General features: G+C 55.3%; 2 protein-coding genes across 2 annotated transcripts in view; one reads left to right on the forward strand and one right to left on the reverse strand.

Annotated features, from left to right (window-relative positions):
* LOC146010015 (uncharacterized) overlaps positions 1-6,367 on the reverse strand; it is a 161,300-nt gene extending 154,933 nt beyond the window's left edge. The window contains exon 1 of the mRNA XM_083150785.1: positions 6,210-6,367. The gene's annotated coding sequence lies outside the window, so the exon portion shown is untranslated. The remainder of the gene's footprint in view (positions 1-6,209) is intronic.
* Positions 6,274-13,729, forward strand: part of LOC146010008 (uncharacterized) — a 114,617-nt gene continuing 107,161 nt past the window's right edge. The window contains exons 1-4 of the mRNA XM_083150767.1: positions 6,274-6,546; positions 8,457-8,608; positions 12,967-13,064; positions 13,206-13,416. Coding sequence (XP_083006893.1) covers positions 8,575-8,608; positions 12,967-13,064; positions 13,206-13,416 — 343 coding nt within the window. The 5' untranslated portion in view covers positions 6,274-6,546; positions 8,457-8,574. The remainder of the gene's footprint in view (positions 6,547-8,456; positions 8,609-12,966; positions 13,065-13,205; positions 13,417-13,729) is intronic.

Below are 13,729 nucleotides of genomic sequence, written 5' to 3' on the forward strand. Positions count from 1 at the left end.
ACTGTGCAAGCCGGGCACAATTCCCCCTTGGCCATCTGTTCAGGGGAAATTTAAAGTGCACAACCACTGCACACTCAATGCAAGTGGGGCTCCCTCCCCCAAAGCTACAGACTGTTGCTCTGACATAGTATTCCCGCGCTAGGGTGTTTTAGCGGGGCGCTGCTCCCGGCCAATTTTTAAAGGGCAAAATGCGCCCCGCTAAAAGAGCCTGCTGCTTGTCTTGCTGGTGTACCCGGGAAAGCTCAAGACATCTCAATCTCTGCGGTGCTGGGCTTCCCTGGCAGCTCAGGGACTTCGGTGTAGCTAGGTCCGCCCCCCTTGAACGACGGTGGCAGCCCGGGCACGTCCCCTTTAGTGACGCGGCGGCCCGGCCCCTTTAGTGACGCGGCGGGCCGGGACCGCCTACAACAATGACGTCGGCGGGCCTGGTCCACCCCAATTGCGCTGCCCCTGTGCAGCGGTGCCCTGCCCACAAAAATTCCTAGAGGGAACACTGACATGACACAGCAATTTCACATAGTGCAAAGTGACAGGCGTTTTATACAGAGTCAATGTATAACACAGCACTTATCTGTCTGAAGCTCTGGAATTCTCCTCCAGAAGGGGGTAGCGATGCCCAGGAAATCCACTCACTCAGCCAGATACAGCTCTTCAGCTCCACAACAGCGTCTCCCAAAACGGCGCCAAGCAGAGTGAGGGAAGTGACCAAATGTCCCTGTTGCTGCAGGGTCTGTAGCATTTTGGCGCCAAACCACCCCCAGCAGCCGCTCCCACTATAGGATTTCCTATGTCCAGTGTCTCCCCTTCTTATGGGGACCACTTGGACTGATCCTGTAACAAGCTGCTGTCCTTTTCAATAAGGAGGTCATCTTGTAAGCTCCGCGTAAAATGGCCGCCATAACGGAGTGCCCGTCCCCCATTACCCTCACCTGCGTGAAGCCAGTTCAGGGACGCTCCGGAGCCCAGGAAACTTCTTAATAGAAGTTGTCAGCGCCGCACAGAGAGACCAGACAGCGTCTCCTCTGTGCGCAGGAAAACTGACAGGACACGCTTCTGTCAGCACCTGCCGTGCTGGCAGTGTGAGGATTCTCATAGAATAAGTGTAAAATTAATAAAATAAAAAATACCTATCTCTCTCTAATCTTCGGCAGCAGCCTCTTCAGTATAGCACCCACTCCAGTGGGCACCTAAACGAAACTGAGGATTCTGGGATGCAGAGGGAGGAGCCTACCTCTCAAAAGCTTTGGTATAGGTGCCTGGCTCCTGCGGACCCTACTCTGCCCTGTTGGCTTTTTTCTCTCATTCCCTCTTTTTCCATGATTCCACACACCCCCCATCCCCCTCCTTTCTCTCTAGTCTGCTCACCCCCCCCCCCATCCTCTCATTTCACTTTTACACCCCATATCTTTACTCTTTTTCGCTCTCTTGCTCCCCACCAGCTCACACCATCACCCACCCCCTCATTTCGCCCCACTCATCTCACCACACCTCATCTTTCTGCAGACCCTCCTACATCCCAATGTGAAGCTGTGTCACCAGGACCATTGAAATGGAAAAAAAAAAAAAAGGAGAAAAGGGGAAGGAGCAGAAAAGAGGACAGATGGGGTGAGGGGGGTGAGAAAAAAAAAAGGGGAGAGAGGCAAGTCAGAGAAAGGATTGAGATGAGAAGTAGGAAGGAGGTGATGGCGAGCTTAGAGTGGAGGATGAGGTGAGATGGGATAGGTGGGGTGAGCCGACGGGGGGGTGGACAGACAAGGGGTGAGCCGACGGGGGGGTGGACAGACAAGGGATGAGCCGACGGGGGGTGGGTGATGGCGTGAGCTTAGTGTTCCCGCTAGGCTGTTTTAGTGGGGCACTGCGCCCTGCCCGATTTTTAAAGGGCAAAATGCTGGCTATAGAAAAAAAGGCTGGCTATAGAAAAAAAAAAAAAAAAAAAGAGTGAAAAGAGCGAAAAAGAGGAAAGATGGGGTGGCTCCCTATTAATGGGCCCCCCATACATTAGCCTGACATGTCCAAGGGACAAGTCGGACCTGATTTCCCTGGCAGCCTCCCGGGAGGAGTCACACATGATTAGGCATTTGATGTGCCAAGTTCTGCATATGATATATCGCAACTCCCGGGGAGCTACAGTGGGAGCTGCGAGGCAGAATCAGCAGACGAGGGACGCTGGGGAGCTGCAGGGGGGTAGCCGGGTATGGTAACTTGACAAATAGGCAGCGGGGCATGCTGGGGAGCCGGGCAGGGGACACAGAGGCAGCACGCGGGGGGACGCTGGTGAACTGGCAAGGGATACGAGAGAGCTGGGCAGGAGGATTGGGGACTCACTTTGAAAGAAAATAAATAAAAAATACAAATAAATGGTCAGCCAGTGATTGGCTGAGAGCTCTCTCAGTTAATTGCTGATTGGCTGAGAGAGCTCTCTTAGCCAATCACTGGCTGCCCATTAATTTGTAATGTTTTTTTTTTTTTTCCTTGCAGAGACTAGTCCCCGATCCTCCTGCCCAGTTCCCTCGTTTCCCTCGCCGGTACACCGCCCCGCCCCCCCACTGCCTGTGTCCCCTGCTTAGCATTCCAGCGCCCCCCCCATTTGACAGCTTACAATGCCCAGCTCCCCCCCCTGCAGCTCCCCAGCATCTACCGCCACTGACTCTGCCTGTCTCTTCGGCGTCACCGCTCGCTACTACTGCCTGCCTCTGTCACTGCCCTTGCAGTGTCCCCCACCCGCTGATCCTGCCTGGAGGCTGCACATAAGATTTAGGAAATCTTATGTGCAGCCGGTCCGACTGCCGACTCAGAGGTGCACGGGACCGCGCATCAGATCGGAGGGGATGTCTAAACATGCGATTTGGGCTGATTTCATGGCCCGATTCATCTGAATCGGTTGAAATCGTGCCCAAATCGCATAGTGTATGGGGGCCTTAAGAGTGGGCGACAGGGCACAGTGAGTAAGAGAGAAAAAGAGAGAAGAGTGGGGGAGTGAGGGGACAGTCAGAAGACAGAGGTGACAGTGTATATACATACTTAGTGGCTCTGCTTGTGCTCCACGTCCTCTGTCCTGTTCAACCTCCCAGCGGCGTGCAGCTCTGGCTTCCCGCAAGAGGTAGCAGACAAATCCCAGCAGTGCGCAGCCTCGGACTCCCATGGGAGGGGGCAGGTGGGTCCAGGCGGTGCATGGCTCAAGCTCCCATGGGGTGAGCCAACGGGGGGTGACACACACGGGGTGAGGAGGGGTGGCGGGAGCAGCTGCGGATGAGAACTGAGGAGGGAGGAGTACGCAGCCATTGGGTGGATGAGATGGAGAAGGGAGGGTGCGTGGGTGAGGGGTTCGCGGGTGGAGGGTGAGTGCACGGATGAGGGGTGCGAGGGCGTGCGTGGGTGAGAACTGATGGGGGTGGCCGGGGTAATCATGGGTGTTGTGCACGGCCGCCGGGCGTGTGCGGGGGCTAGGTGCAGCCATGGGTGTAAAACGTGTACCTGCAGTGCTTATAGCGCAATCTCCGCGCTCCCGCTGCTACAGCTATCCCCGATTCGCCGCACTCCTGCCGCTTCAAACTTCTTAGTCAAATGGGTGTGACGTCAACTGAGGGAGCGGGTCACATGGGGGACGACGTCATCAAGGCTCCTTTCCACGAAGGGAATCTAGCCACTACCATACTAGCATGGACTGAGGAGAGCCAGAGGATGTCTATATACAACCATCGGCTCCTCCACCCAAATTGGTTAATTGACCGCCTATTGGCCAATCAGGAGTCGCAAGGCCGCTAGGCAGCCAATAGTGCTAATCGGCTGCAGGAATATGCGGGAGGGTGCATGGAGGGCAGCAGGAGGGTGCAGGTGGGGGCAGCAGGAGGGTGCAGGTGGGGGCAGCAGGAGGGTGCAGGTGGGGGCAGCAGGAGGGTGCAGGTGGGGGCAGCAGGAGGGTGCAGGTGGGGGCAGCAGGAGGGTGCAGGTGGGGGCAGCAGGAGGGTGCAGCAGGAAGGTGCAGGTGGGGGCAGCAGGGGGGCTCCATGGAGGGCGGCGGCATGGAGGTGGCAGGGAGGCAGCAGGAGGGTGCCGGTGGGGGCTGCAGGAGGGTGCCGGTGGGGGCTGCAGGTGGGGGCTGCAGGAGGGTGCCGGTGGGGGCTGCAGAAGGGGGCAGCAGGTGGGTGCAGCTGGCGGGTGCAGGTGGGGGCAGCTGGCGGGTGCAGGTGGCGGGTGCAGGTGGGGGCAGCTGGCGGGTGCAGGTGGGGGGCTCCATGGAGGGCGGCAGAGGGGCTGCATGGAGGGCGGCATGGAGGTGGCAGGGGGGCGGCATGGAGGGAAGCAGGGGGTGCATAAAGGCAGCAGGGGGTGACGGAGGGTGCAGGTGGGCAGCAAGAGGGTGCAGGTGGGCAGCAGAAGGGTGCAAGAGGGTGCCGGTGGGGGCAGCAGGCGGGTGCCGGTGGGGGCAGCAGGCGGGTGCCGGTGGGGGCAGCAGGCGGGTGCCGGTGGGGGCTGCAGGAGGGTGTAGGTGGGAGCAGCAGGCGGGTGCAAGTGGAGGCAGCAGGCGGGTGCAGGTGGGGGCAGAGGGGCGGCCTGGAGGGCGGCAGGGGGTGCATAAAGGCAGCAGGGGGGTGACGGAGGGTGCAGGTGGGCAGCAGGCGGGTGCCGGTGGGGGCAGCAGGCGGCTGATGCAGGAGGGTGCAGGTGGGGGATGCAGGAGGGTGCAGGTGGGGGATGCAGGAGGGTGCAGGTGGGGGATGCAGGAGGGTGCAGGTGGGGGATGCAGGAGGGTGCAGGTGGGGGATGCAGGAGGGGGATGCAGGAGGGTGGCAGGGGGGGGCAGCATGGAGGGTGGCAGCATGGAGGGTGGCAGGGGGGGCAGCATGGAGGGTGGCAGGGGGTGCATAAAGGCAGCAGGGGGTGACGGAGGGTGCATGTGGGCAGCAGAAGGGTGCAGGTGGGCAGCAGGGGGTGCAAGAGGGCAGCAGGGGGTGCAAGAGGGCAGCAGGGGGTGCAAGAGGGCAGCAGGGGGGTGCAGGTGGGGGCAGCAGGAGAGTGCAGGTGGGGGCAGCAGGAGGGTGCAGGTGGGGGCAGCAGGAGGGGGCAGCAGGAGGGTGCAGCAGGAGGGTGCAGGTGGGGGCAGCAGGAGGGGGCAGCAGGCGGGGGCAGCAGGCGGGCTGCATGGAGGGCTGCATGGAGGGCGGCAGGGGGGCTGCATGGAGGGCGGCAGGGGGGCTGCATGGAGGGCGGCAGGGGGGCTGCATGGAGGGCGGCAGGGGGGCTGCATGGAGGGCGGCAGGGGGGCTGCATGGAGGGCGGCAGGGGGGGCTGCATGGAGGGCGGCTGCATTGAGGGCGGCAGGGGGGCTGCATGGAGGGCGGCAGGGGGGGCTGCATGGAGGGCGGCAGGGGGGCTGCATGGAGGGCAGCACGGATCAATACATGGCAGCTGGCGGAGAGCAGGCAGCGGCTGCAGGTACAGGGGATGTGTGCACCCCGAGACCCAGTCTGAAGTAGGGAGTGACGGGGACACAGCCGCCGGGTCAGGCTGTCTGAGGGGGGAGCGGGAGGGTGTCCCTGCAAGAAGCCCGGAGAAGCAGCCAGTCCCCCGCCCGCTGTCCTCCCTGCATACCTGCGTGTATGCTCACCGGTCCCTGTTCCAGAGCTGCCGGGATAGCGGCACTGACAGCCGCATGAGTACTGCGAGCTGGGTCCCCCGCTCATTACTTATGCGGCAGCTCTGGAACAGGGACCGGTCAGCATACACGCAGGGAAGACAGCGGGCGGGGGGCTGACAAGCATTGGGACAGCATGCAGGGGGACGGCTCCCGGGGGACTCCTAAATCCCCGGCGGCACACAGGGGACGTCAGACGGGGGACACAGTCCCCCCTTCCCTTCCAAACCACGCAGCAGTGCACTCTCTCCCCCTCCACCCATCTAACACACCAGGGGCATAGATGGGGGGAGAAGAGTGTAAACGTGTAATAAACCCCCGGGAAACTGTACCTGACGCCGCTGTGGGACTCACGACACGAACGTGCTGCCTGTTTCCTGCAGCGGGAAAACTGTGCTGCGTGCTGACTCCTCCCCTGATGACGACAGCAGTCACATGGCCGTGACGTCATCAAACCTCCTTTCCACGAAGGGAATCTAGCTGCTACCCTACTCCGAGTCCTGAATGAAGGTTGGGAGAGAAGGGGTGCCGCGGGTGAGAGTAGGGGAGGGGGGTCGCGGGTGAGTGTGTGTACCTGATACTTGAAATGCTACTGATCTTCAGACTCCTCCCCCTGATGAGGACAGCCGGTCACATGGGGGGGGGGGGGGGTGACATCATTAAAGATCCTTTTCACTAATTAGCCGCTGTCCTGCCCCTGCACTGCAGCCGTGACCACCTCTCTCGCCCCGGAAGAGGAAGCTACTCCCGACTTCCGGCCTGTGCGTTCCAACTGACTTCCTATATCCAGTCTTCTTCCTGCCTCCCTGCGTTCCACCTGGCTTCCCGCTCGCAGCGTGCACTGCTCAGCTTCTCTCCGGGACCAGCGGTGCCGTTCCTGGTGGCTTTGTATTCATTCCTTTGGTCCGGACGTAAGTAGGGTGTTCTATTGAGGGTGACCGGGTGTGCAGCAGTGTAATTCCGATATTGGGCCCCGATTATTGGGAGGGGGGTGTATGTAATGATATACATAGGCCTATTCCCGGCCGCGGTACATCATATACACATCCCGATGGCTGCTATACAGTGTTACATTTTGTAACTTGAACATTTTGCAGCCTTATACATTTCCCATTACTAGTGACTAATCCTTCCCCCTCCCTGCAGCTTAACCCTAGGTCCCCCCGGGTATGGGTAAAAACCGGACCAGGACAAAACCCCCGGCCCGCCGGACCAGACATCAAACTCTGCATTTTGGAGCTTGTAGCGTCCGGTCCGGGGGGGTGTCCTGTCTGGGGGTTCTGCCTGTGACACCTGTCACCAGTTAGAGGAGGAGAAGGAGGGGTAGAATAAAGTCTCCCTGTATGGTCCGGGCATGTAGCAAAAAACGGACGGTCCGGACCACAGGGGGAGGCTGTAATCTCCCTCCCCATGTCCCTGATGATAGCTATCACAGGGACCCCCCCCCCCCCCCCGGACAAGACACCTACCGAACAGGACACCCCCCGGACTGGACCCTATAAGCTCCGGACTGCAGATTTTGATGTCCTGTCCGGCGGTCCGGAGTCTAGTCCGGTTTTTACCTCCCTCCCTGCAGCCTAACCCTAGGTCCCACCACTAGTGGCTAATCCAGCCCCCCCCCCCCCCCTCCCTGCAGCCTAACCCTGCCATCCCCTCCCTGCAGCCTAACCCTAGGTCCCACCACTAGTGCCTAACCCTGCCCCCCCTCCCTGCAGCCTAACCCTAGGACCCACCACTAGTGCCTAATCCTGCCCCTCTCCCTCCCCGCAGCCTAACCCTAGGTCCCCCCACTCGTGCCTAATCCTGCCCCTCTCTCTCCCCGCAGCCTAACCCTAGGTCCCACCACTAGTGGCTAACCCTGCCCCCTCTCCCTGCAGCCTAACCCTAGGACCCACCACTAGTGCCTAACCCTGCCCCCCCTCCCTGCAGCCTAACCCTAGGACCCACCACTAGTGCCTAACCCTGCCCCCCCTCCCTGCAGCCTAACCCTATGACCCCCCACTAGTGCCTAATCCTGCCCCTCTCCCTCCTTGCAGCCTAACCCTAGGTCCCCCCACTCGTGCCTAATCCTGCCCCTCTCTCTCCCCGCAGCCTAACCCTAGGTGCCACCACTAGTGGCTAATCCAGCCCCCCCCCCCTTCCCTGCAGCCTAACCTTAAGTCCCCCCACTAGTGCCTAATACTGCCCCCCCCCTGCAGCCTAACCCTAGGTCCCCATACTGCCCCCCCTCCCTGCAGCCTAACCCTAGGTCCCCATACTGCCCCCCCCTCCCTGCAGCCTAAACCTAGGTCCCACCACTAGTGCCTAATCCTGTTGCTGGGGCCCTAGGAGCCAATCATTTGCAAGGAGCTGAGGGGCAGAGGAGGTCCCTAGACCAGGAGACCTATAAAAGAAACAGCCAGGAGCAGGGAGAGCAGACCAAGGGCGAGATGTTACTAAGCCTTAAAGTGATAAACCACCAACCAACCAGCTCCTTACTGTCATTTTTTTAAAATGGGCCGCAACATGACAGGAGCTTTTTGGCACTTTATCATTCTCCATTTTATCACTTTTTATAAAGCTTAGTACATCTGGCCCCCTGAGAGTTAAGGTGCATACATACTGGGCGATATATTGTCCATTTTGATGAAATGGACGATATATATTGACAGACCATCAGCCAGTGTGTACCAGCGATATATCATCGTTCTGTGTGTATGGCCCCCGGCAGAAGAACAGAGATTGGCCCTGGCGGTGGAAGGACTCTGCCTGGACAACAAAACATCTGTGTCAGTAAATTGAGTTGGATCTTAACGGTGTTTTCTTTTGCCTGCACACACAGGGGACATACGCCTGCACACACAGAGGACATACGCCTGCACTTGTCCCTCTGTCACGCTGCGCACCCGCTGAATCATAAGAAGAATTTCCAGAGCACCTGGGAGTTACACAAGGACGGGATGATGGAGAATTACCGGCCCCTCACATCAATGGGTGAGAGGAGACTTTAGTGGGGAGCGGTACTGACAGCCACCTACATACACACATTACATGATAATCACATATATACCATGTCCTCAGTCACTGCGTGTCTCCTACAGATGGGCCCAGTAACAGAGATACCCCAGAGAGATGTCCCCGTCCTCTGTATTCCCAGGATAATCACATATATACCATGTCCTCAGTCACTGTGTGTCTCCTACAGATGGTCCCAGTAACAGAGATACCCCAGAGAGATGTCCCCGTCCTCTGTATTCCCAGGATAATCACATATATACCATGTCCTCAGTCACTGTGTGTCTCCTACAGATGGGCCCAGTATCAGGAATATCCCAGAGAGATGTCCCAGTCCTCTGTATTCCCAGGATAATCACATATACACAATGTCCTCAGTCACTGTGTGTCTCCTACAGATCGGCCAGTAAGAGATACCCCAGAGAGATGTCCCCGTCCTATGTATTCCCAGGATAATCACATATATACCATGTCCCCAGTCACTGCGTGTCTCCTACAGATGGGGCCAGTAACAGAGATACCCCAGAGAGATGTCCCCGTCCTCTGTATTCCCAGGATAATCACATATATACCATGTTCTCAGTCACTGCGTGTCTCCTACAGATGGGCCAGTAACAGAGATACCCCAGAGAGATGTCCCCGTCCTCTGTATTCCCAGGATAATAACATATATACCATGTCCTCAGTCACTGTGTGTCTCCTACAGATGGGCCCAGTAACAGATACCCCAGAGAGATGTCCCCGTCCTCTGTTTTCCCAGGATAATCACATATATACCATGTCCTGAGTCACTGTGTGTCTCCTACAGATGGGCCTAGTAACAGAGATACCCCAGAGAGATGTCCCCGTCCTCTGTATTCCCATGATAATCACATATATACCATGTCCTCAGTCACTGCATGTCTCCTACAGATGGGCCCAGTAACAGAGATACCCCAGAGAGATGTCCCCGTCCTCTGTATTCCCAGGATAATCACATATATACCATGTCCTCAGTCACTGCGTGTCTCCTACTGATGGGCCCAGTAACAGAGATACCCCAGAGAGATGTCCCCATCCTCTGTATTACCAGGATAATCACATATATACCATGTCCTCAGTCACTGTGTGTCTCCTACAGATGGGCCCAGTAACAGGAATACCCCAGAGAGATGTCCCCGTCCCCTGTATTCCCAGGATAATCACATATATACCATGTCCTCAGTCACTGCGTGTCTCCTACTGATGGGCCCAGTAACAGAGATACCCCAGAGAGATGTCCCCATCCTCTGTATTACCAGGATAATCACATATATACCATGTCCTCAGTCACTGCGTGTCTCCTACAGATGGGCCCAGTAACAGAGATACCCCAGAGAGATGTCCCCGTCCTCTGTATTCCCAGGATAATCACATATATACCATGTCCTCAGTCACTGTGTGTCTCCTACAGATGGTCCCAGTAACAGAGATACCCCAGAGAGATGTCCCCGTCCTCTGTATTCCCAGGATAATCACATATATACCATGTCCTCAGTCACTGTGTGTCTCCTACAGATGGGCCCAGTAACAGAGATACCCCAGAGAGATGTCCCCGCCCTCTGTATTCCCAGGATAATCACATATATACCATGTCCTCAGTCACTGTGTGTCTCCTACAGATGGGCCCAGTAACAGGAATATCCCAGAGAGATGTCCCAGTCCTCTGTATTCCCAGGATAATCACATATACACAATGTCCCCAGTCACTGCGTGTCTCCTACAGATGGGGCCAGTAACAGAGATACCCCAGAGAGATGTCCCCGTCCTCTGTATTCCCAGGATAATCACATATATACCATGTTCTCAGTCACTGCGTGTCTCCTACAGATGGGCCAGTAACAGAGATACCCCAGAGAGATGTCCTCTGTATTCCCAGGATAATCACATATACACAATGTCCCCAGTCACTGCGTGTCTCCTACAGATGGGGCCAGTAACAGAGATACCCCAGAGAGATGTCCCCGTCCTCTGTATTCCCAGGATAATAACATATATACCATGTCCTCAGTCACTGTGTGTCTCCTACAGATGGGCCCAGTAACAGATACCCCAGAGAGATGACCCCGTCCTCTGTATTCCCAGGATAATCACATATATACCATGTCCTCAGTCACTGCGTGTCTCCTACTGATGGGGCCAGTAACAGGAATACCCCAGAGAGATGTCCCCGTCCTCTGTATTCCCAGGATAATCACATATATACAATGTCCTCAGTCACTGTGTGTCTCCTACAGATGGGCCCAGTAACAGGAATACCCCAGAGAGATGTCCCCGTCCTCTGTATTCCCAGGATAATCACATATATACAATGTCCTCAGTCACTGCGTGTCTCCTACAGATGGGCCCAGTAACAGAGATACCCCAGAGAGATGTCCCCGTCCTCTTTATTCCCAGGATAATCACATATATACCATGTCCTCAGTCACTGTGTGTCTCCTACAGATGGGCCCAGTAACAGAGATACCCCAGAGAGATGTCCCCGTCCTCTATTCCCAGGTTAATCACCTGTATACCATGTCCTCAGTCACTGCGTGTCTCCTACAGATGGGTCCAGTAACACAGATACCCCAGAGAGATGTCCCCGTCCTCTGTATTACCAGGATAATCACATATATACCATGTTCTCAGTCACTGCGTGTCTCCTACAGATGGGCCCAGTAACAGAGATACCCCAGAGAGATGTCCCCGTCCTCTGTATACCCAGGATAGTCACACATATATACCATGTCCTCAGTCACTGTGTGTCTCCTACAGATGGGCCCAGTAACAGAGATACCCCAGAGAGATGTCCCCATCCTCTGTATTACCAGGATAATCACATATATACCATGTCCTCAGTCACTGTGTGTCTCCTACAGATGGGCCCAGTAACAGAGATACCCCAGAGAGATGTCCCCGTCCTCTGTATTACCAGGATAATCACATATATACTATGTTCTCAGTCACTGCGTGTCTCCTACAGATGGGCCCAGTAACAGAGATACCCTAGAGAGATGTCCCCGTCCTCTGTATTCCCAGGATAGTCACACATATATACCATGTCCTCAGTCACTGTGTGTCTCCTACAGATGGGCCCAGTAACAGAGATACCCCAGAGAGATGTCCCCGTCCTCTGTATTCCCAGGATAGTCACACATATATACCATGTCCTCAGTCACTGCGTGTCTCCTACAGATGGGCCCAGTAACAGGAATACCCCAGAGAGATGTCCCCGTCCTCTGTATTCCCAGGATAATCACATATATACCATGTCCTCGGTCACTGCGTGTCTCCTACAGATGGGCCAGTAACAGGAATACCCCAGAGAGATGTCCCCTTCCTCTGTATTCTCAGGATAATCACATATATACCATGTCCTCGGTAACTGTGTGTCTCCTACAGATGGGACCAGTAACAGAGATACCCCAGAGAGATGTCCCCGTCCTCTGTTTTCCCAGGATAATCACATATATACCATGTCCTCAGTCACTGTGTGTCTCCTACAGATGGGCCCAGTAACAGAGATACCCCAGAGAGATGTCCCTGTCCTCTGTATTCCCAGGATAATCACATATATACCATGTCCACAGTCACTGCGTGTGTCCTACAGATGGGCCCAGTAACAGAGATACCCCAGAGAGATGTCCCCGTCCTCTGTATTCCCAGGATAATCACATATATACAATGTCCTCAGTCACTGAGTGTCTCCTACAGATGGGCCCAGTAACAGGAATACCCCAGAGAGATGTCCCCGTCCTCTGTATTCCCAGGATAATCACATATATACCACGTCCTCAGTCACTACGTGTCTCCTACAGATGGGGCCAGTAACAGAGCTACCCCAGAGAGATGTCCCCGTCCTCTGTATTCCCAGGATAATCACATATATACCATGTCCTCAGTCACTGCGTGTCTTCTACAGATGGGGCCAGTAACGGAGATACCCCAGAGAGATGTCCCCGTCCTCTGTATTCCCAGGATAATCACATATATACCATGTACTCAGTCACTGCGTGTCTTCTACAGATGGGGCCAGTAACGGAGATACCCCAGAGAGATGTCCCCGTCCTCTGTATTCCCAGGATAATCACATATATACCATGTACTCAGTCACTGCGTGTCTCCTACAGATGGCCCAGTAACAGAGATACCCCAGAGAGATGTCCCCGTCCTCTGTATTCCCAGGATAATCACATATATACCATGTCCTCAGTCACTGCGTGTCTCCTACAGATGTGCCCAGTAACAGAGATACCCCAGAGAGATGTCCCCGTCCTCTGTATTTCCAGGATAATCACATATATACCATGTCCTCAGTCACTGTGTGTCTCCTACAGATGGGCCCAGTAACAGAGATACCCCAGAGAGATGTCCCCGTTCTCTGTATTACCAGGACTGTACAGAGGAGACTCACAGGACCCCACAGGAGGATCAGGTAGGTGGGATTTGTGGTCTTCTCTATATACCAAAGTGACTTTCACTATATGATCTGTAGAGAATCAGAATACGTCCAAATATTTGTATTATATAATCTTTTACTGAATTGCAAAGTGTATTTTATTGCTGCTTTATATAGGATGAAAACCACATGATTACCATTAGGGCAGAAGATACAGAAGGAGAAGAAGAGACGGATGTGACTGATATTAAGGTAGAAGATACAGAAGGAGAAGAAGAGACGGGTGTGACTGATATTAAGGAAGAAGATACAGAGTTAGAAGAAGAGATGGATGTGACTGATATTAAGGCAGAAGAGACAGAGGGAGAAGAAGAGATGTATGTACCAGGTAATCAGCAGTGTAAGGAAGAGGAAATCCCTAGGGGAAAGCAGGTATGGTGGTCCCCTATATAATCACATATATACCATGTCCTCAGTCACTGTGTGTCTCCTACAAATGGGCCCAGTAACAGAGATCCCCCAGATAGATGTCCCCGTCCTCTGTATTCCCAGGATAATCACATATATATACCATGTCCTCAGTCACTGCGTGTCTCCTACAGATGGGCCCAGTAACACAGATACCCCAGAGAGATGTCCCCGTCCTCTGTATTCCCAGGATAGTCACACATATATACCATGTCCTCAGTCACTGTGTGTCT

Source organism: Crinia signifera, chromosome 6 (assembly GCF_055691185.1).
Source record: "Crinia signifera chromosome 6, ASM5569118v1, whole genome shotgun sequence".
Classification (NCBI taxonomy): domain Eukaryota; kingdom Metazoa; phylum Chordata; class Amphibia; order Anura; family Myobatrachidae; genus Crinia; species Crinia signifera.